The sequence below is a fragment of the Camelina sativa genome, chromosome 3, assembly GCF_000633955.1.
Source record: "Camelina sativa cultivar DH55 chromosome 3, Cs, whole genome shotgun sequence".
In the NCBI taxonomy this organism is placed as follows: domain Eukaryota; kingdom Viridiplantae; phylum Streptophyta; class Magnoliopsida; order Brassicales; family Brassicaceae; genus Camelina; species Camelina sativa.
Window position 1 is genome coordinate 10,955,012 of NC_025687.1, and position 5,593 is coordinate 10,960,604.

Below are 5,593 nucleotides of genomic sequence, written 5' to 3' on the forward strand. Positions count from 1 at the left end.
TAGCTTCGAACAACTTTTAGCTTTTTCTTTTACTACATACTTCGTCAATATGTAGGTATAATAATAACACTTGGTAATTAATAGGGAACCCTGTTGTTAAGTAGAAATGAGCCCACAAACAAAAAAAAAAGAAGTAGAAATGATACTTGCTCAATATTTTTAGGTATGAACACTTGGTAATTCGCATTTTTAAGTTTTACATTTGTTGAAATTATAGATATTTTGTTCGACGTTTCTATCTTAAAGTTGGCTAATAGTAATACTAAGTTCACATAAGCCTATGTGTGTTAGAATTGTTATTTAAACAATAAAATCGCCGATACACTTAACGTCTTTAAACACTGATCATCGGAATTTTGCCGTGACAATTGTCACAAAGTTATCACGGAAATGGGTTTCTACCATATTTGGGTTCAAAATTGGAGTTCTACCATATTTCATGTGGTAGATAATTTTCTAATTCTAGGCAGCTAGTGCTGATTAACTCATACACACCACAATATTGATCGAAAATATAGAGTTTAACATTAAAATAAAATTGTTTAGTCTGTCTCTAATCCTTCATTCTAATACATTTTTCCGCAAAAGTGATGTATTTTTTTTTTTTTTGGCCAGAGAAAATGTATTTGTTTAGATGCAGCAAAAAAAAGGTTATATAGTATGTTTCTTAGTATTGGGCCTAATAAATATTGGGCTAAACCTCGTGATCCAATTCTCTTATGGCAGTATACGCGGTGGTATAGATAAAAGTGATGCACTCACTGTCTTTATACCCCAACTTGTTCCCAAATAAACAAATTACTCTTTCACGACTTCAACTGTATATGGATACATCAAAATACATACTCATTTGCTAGTCCTCTTTCTATCAAATTGAGTTTTGAACCCCTATTTATATTTTTTTTCCCGTGAAAACCCATTTTTATAAAGTCAAACAACAAGTGTTACAATAAGAGCTAAGACAGAAGATACATAGGCCCCATATATATATCAATCACGCGTTACACATCTTCGAATACAGAGAAGGCCAGGCTTTTGCTAAGTACCATATATGGTTTACAGAGATCGTATGTTTTCCATATATGAGAATTTTGCACGTGAGGTCGGTAGCGCGTAGAGTAGACGTTCCTCAGAGAGCGAGCATCAGAGAGAGAGAGAGAGAGACACGAATAAAGGAATAAAACAGGACATAAAAAGCCAAAAAAGCTAAAAAGAAACGTTATATTCGAGGCAAAATAAAAAAGTTTGTACTATTATCATCACACAATAATTTCCCAATTTTGCTATCGTTGAAAAATAAAAAAATAATTAATAAAAAGAAATGAAAAAAATGATATTTACACTTCTACACCTTTCTCCTCCTCCTCCTCCTCCTCCTCTTGCTTATAATATCTTCAGCTTCACTTCACATCATAATCACCACCACCTCACAAAAACCCTAATCCCTCTCTCTCGTTTCTCTCTCTCTCGGCGTTTCTTTGGGAGTCTCAACAGAGCTACACCAGCCATGGATGCTAAAGAATCCTCCGCCACTGATTTGAAGAGACCCAGAGAAGAGGAGGCGGCCGATAATGGCTCCGCCGCCGTCGCTTCCATGGAGACGGAGAACGGAGATCAGACAAAGGAGCCTGCTTGTTTCTCTACTGTGATTCCTGGGTGGTTCTCTGAAATGAGTCCCATGTGGCCAGGTAAAATGGAAACACAAAATTCTTGGTTTTTTCCATAAAGTCTTGAGCTTTTTGTTCTGTTTTTTAAAACTCTGTTTTTATTTTTTACAATTGCAGGTGAGGCACACTCCTTGAAGGTTGAGAAAGTTTTGTTTCAGGGCAAATCTGATTACCAGGATGTGATTGTTTTCCAGGTTAGCCAAAACAATCAATTTCTCTGTTTTTATTATATCTCTGATTTATCCCTTATAGGAACATTCATTTTGATTGTGAGCTTTTTGAATTTTCTTAGTCTGCAACATATGGAAAAGTTTTGGTTTTGGATGGAGTAATCCAACTTACTGAAAGAGATGAATGTGCCTATCAAGAAATGATCACTCATCTTCCTTTGTGCTCTATCCCTAACCCTAAGAAGGTATACTTCTATCCTTTTAGTAACCTTTATTGCGGTTTGGGTGGTGTGTGTGTGTGTGTAGTTTGGGTAATCAAAAGTCTATTGCTTTGGAATGTAATGAAAGGTCTTTTATTTTAAGTCGACATGTTTCTTCTCCGGTAAAGTAGGATGATGGAATCATTACTTATGGAGAAAATAGAGCAACCAGAGTTCCTTTTATCAGATGTGAATATAGAAACTAATTGAGCTGGCCTAAATGATTATACACTACAGGGTGGTGATAGGAATGTCCACTAGAAAAAAGGTAGATTAGATGATCAATATTTTTTTTGCTTTTTAGATGCTACAAACTTTGATGGCCTCCTTATAAAAAAAAGGTTACATTGTCCCACGTTCTCATCTGGCAAAGTTTGAGAACTCGAGTAACTTTATTATGTAATCATAATATGATAGAATATTTTATAATTGGCTCAATTGATTATAGTCTAGCTTTGTTATTGGGGGTTTGTTTGAGAATAAAAGATAGATAATCAAAGCTTCTTAGTTTTTACATCCAAAATTGCTTAGCTCCCAAATATTAGATTTGTGTAATCTAAATATGTTATTTTTTTGTTGCTTTTAGCCAGTAAAGCTATAAGCCAGAGTGTATCTGATCAATGTCTTTCTAGTTTTTCCATAGGTGTTGGTCATTGGAGGAGGGGATGGTGGTGTCCTGCGGGAAGTTGCACGTCATCCTTCTGTTGAGCACATTGACATGTGTGAAATTGATAAAATGGTGGTCGACGTGAGTGGTCACTTACTGCATCTCTATTTCGATAAATGCCTTTGATCTGAAAAAATGAACTTTCAGATGTGTTCTATTGTTTAATTTGTTTCCATCTACTGGTAATTTTCAGGTGTCTAAGCAATTTTTCCCTGATGTAGCAATTGGATATGAGGATCCTCGCGTGAACCTCGTCATTGGCGATGGTACTATACTGCTGCGTTTTATCTCTCTTTCTGAAACATTACATATTTATGTTGAACACATTTTGCCATTTGTAAATCAAAATCATTATTCAAACTGGTTGATTGGTTAAACATTGTAGGTGTTGCTTTCTTGAAGAATGCTGCTGAAGGATCATATGATGCTGTTATTGTTGACTCATCTGACCCAATCGGTAACTGCATGTCATCAGCAGTCATATTAACCCTTTCTGTTATTTTGAACAAAAGCTAAAGAAGCAGGCTTTAACTATGATTACGCTTGCTGATGTGTATGTCAGGCCCTGCAAAGGAGCTGTTTGAGAAACCCTTCTTCCAATCCGTGGCTAGAGCTCTTCGTCCTGGTGGAGTTGTGTGCACTCAGGCTGAAAGCTTGTGGCTTCACATGGACATCATTGAAGACATTGTTTCCAACTGCCGTGAGATCTTCAAGGGTTCTGTGAACTATGCTTGGACCAGCGTTCCAACATACCCCAGGCATGTTTAATGACCCTTTAACATTCAATCTCTTTACATTTTTCGTGGTTATAACTCAACCTGAATGTGTATCATTTCATGCATATTTCTGCAGTGGGGTTATTGGATTTATGCTTTGTTCAACGGAAGGACCTGAAGTTGACTTCAAACACCCACTGAACCCAATTGACGAGAGCTCCAGCAAGTCAAATGGACCCTTGAAGTTTTACAATGCCGAGGTAAGAAAAACAATCTCTCGGTGTACATGTTCATGCCGTCTAGACACTTAAACCTTAGCTTAAGCTCTCAATTGTTTGGGTTTCAGATTCATTCAGCTGCATTCTGCTTGCCTTCTTTCGCCAAGAAGGTAATTGAGTCAAAAGCCAATTGAAAAGGGAAAGGAAACTAATCTGGAGGATCGCTGAATTTTTCAAAATAAAAGCTTTTTACTGTTTCTAGAATGTTCTGTGTTTTACGCATGTTTCTGTAACACACTGCAAGAGCAGCAAAAGCGACTATGTCTTCTTTTAGCATAGTAGCATTACACATTACAAAGTAGCAAATCCAATTTACAACATGTTTTCTTGCTTTTGCCATCATGATGCTTAAGAATTTATCAGCCTTTTTACCGTTTATTTAAAGATGCAAAGTTGATTTGAACTCAGCGAAACTCTCAAGTAGCAGGACGTTTAGCTTGTTCGATATCACGCTTCTTCCTCAAAGCCCTAGTTTTACAATCATGGTAACAGGCAAGACAAGTCACCCATTTAAGCACATTCCCGACACAAATAAAACCCACATAGAGACCAGTGTACAACACTCCATTTCCACTCGAACTCTCACTGCATTTGGAGTATAAACATGGCATCCTCACCGCAAGAGTGAAGACCAAGAACATCAACATCAACCAGAGGTCACGCTTCTCATGACCTCTTCTATACCAAGCTGAAAGAGACAGAGCATCACTTCCGTAGATACCGTGACCATCTTCGTCGTCTTCTAAAACCGAAACAACCAAACCCATATTCCACCCGGCGCTCCACTTGCTGAACTTTGCAGTCAGAATTATAAAGAAAGTACATTGAAACAGAAGAGTCAGAACCACCACCACATCGAACAGTCCCGTACGTTGGTAGTGGAAACGTTGGTAGTGGAATCTTTCGTATTCCCGTGAGAGATAAGTAACGTATAAGTAGTTGATTGAACCAGAGAGAAACTGAAGAAAGAAGAACAAGAAAAAGAATAGGAAAACAGAGGTTGACCAAAGGAGGACATAGAGAGATGTGAACAAACAACCTCCTACTCTGTTCTGACATATTCTGAAAGATCTCCGTACCAAATGAAGCATCCCCAACGGTTCTTCCTCGGACGTGTAAACCATCGAAGCCCGGTCCAGCAACATTGGAGGCCCAATACGAAAAAAAATTGTACTTTTAAAATAAGGTCTGATAATATTTTCTTTTAAAAAAATGAGGCCTTATAATTAAGAAAAGAAACAAAAAATTCTTACATAATGAGCTTCAGAAAATTGAGGTCTAATACCTATGTATCATAGGAATGTGTCCAGGGTCAGGCCTGCATGGAAGATGCTGCAACCATCGTCGTGGTTGTAAGAAGGTCAAGAATGGTGTAGGGAAAGAAGTAGAGCAGAGAAGTCTGGATCAGCCAAGGAATCAGATCACTGTTTTTTTCTGATATGATAATTAGATCATTCTCCGGCAAGCCTTCCCCTAGAGTGAGTAGTTTGAAGAGGAACTGGGGAGCGAAAGAGACGGTGGTTTGGAGGGAGAGCTCAAAGAAGATCAAGAAACAAAACAGCGGGAGAGAGCAGAGGCAGAGGAAGAGGAAGAGATTGATGTTACACAAGAGTAGCTTCGCAGCTTGTTTTAGTAGTTCGATGACACTTAGCTTCTCCTCGCTATTCGTCTCCATTTGTTTATCTCTTTATCACAATTGGAAGAAGGCTTAACCACATATATGTATCTTCGAATTAAATTAATGGTCGGCGTCCTTTATTGACGTTGACTTGTTAACTTCTTCTTTAAGTCAGCGTATGTAATGTTTGACTAGTAGTGGTAGGGTTTTACTTACT

The 5,593-nt window shown here is 37.7% G+C and overlaps 2 protein-coding genes across 3 annotated transcripts; one reads left to right on the plus strand and one right to left on the minus strand.

Moving 5' to 3' along the window:
* LOC104776504 (spermidine synthase 1) lies at positions 1,267-4,100 on the plus strand. Its single transcript, XM_010500587.2, has 9 exons — positions 1,267-1,688; positions 1,785-1,861; positions 1,960-2,082; positions 2,741-2,845; positions 2,958-3,030; positions 3,150-3,221; positions 3,327-3,522; positions 3,617-3,740; positions 3,827-4,100. Exons 1-9 carry the CDS (start codon positions 1,322-1,324, stop codon positions 3,890-3,892), a joined length of 1,203 nt encoding a protein of 400 aa, XP_010498889.1. The 5' UTR covers positions 1,267-1,321; the 3' UTR covers positions 3,893-4,100.
* On the minus strand, positions 4,003-5,558 carry LOC104776503. 2 transcript variants are annotated; one of them, XM_010500586.2, is made up of 2 exons: positions 5,088-5,558; positions 4,003-4,887 (listed from the first exon to the last, which is right to left on the minus strand). In XM_010500586.2, the coding sequence occupies exons 1-2, from the start codon at positions 5,431-5,433 to the stop codon at positions 4,175-4,177; spliced, it is 1,059 nt and encodes a 352-aa protein (XP_010498888.1). In that variant the 5' UTR covers positions 5,434-5,558; the 3' UTR covers positions 4,003-4,174. The 2 variants fall into 2 exon arrangements, with proteins under 2 accessions (XP_010498888.1, XP_019099185.1); XM_019243640.1 differs by lacking the exon at positions 5,088-5,558 and having other exon boundaries at positions 4,003-4,717; positions 4,838-5,074.

Coding starts and splice junctions, on each gene's coding strand:
- LOC104776504 (XM_010500587.2), top strand. CDS start 1,322: ATGAAAAAAATGATATTTACACTTCTACACCTTTCTCCTCCTCCTCCT. Junction 1,689..1,784: donor AATGAGTCCCATGTGGCCAG/GTAAAATGGAAA, acceptor TTACAATTGCAG/GTGAGGCACACTCCTTGAAG. Junction 3,031..3,149: donor GAACCTCGTCATTGGCGATG/GTACTATACTGC, acceptor TAAACATTGTAG/GTGTTGCTTTCTTGAAGAAT.
- LOC104776503 (XM_010500586.2), bottom strand. CDS start 5,433: ATGGAGACGAATAGCGAGGAGAAGCTAAGTGTCATCGAACTACTAAAA. Junction 4,888..5,087: donor CACGACGATGGTTGCAGCAT/CTTCCATGCAGG, acceptor TGCTGGACCGGG/CTTCGATGGTTTACACGTCC.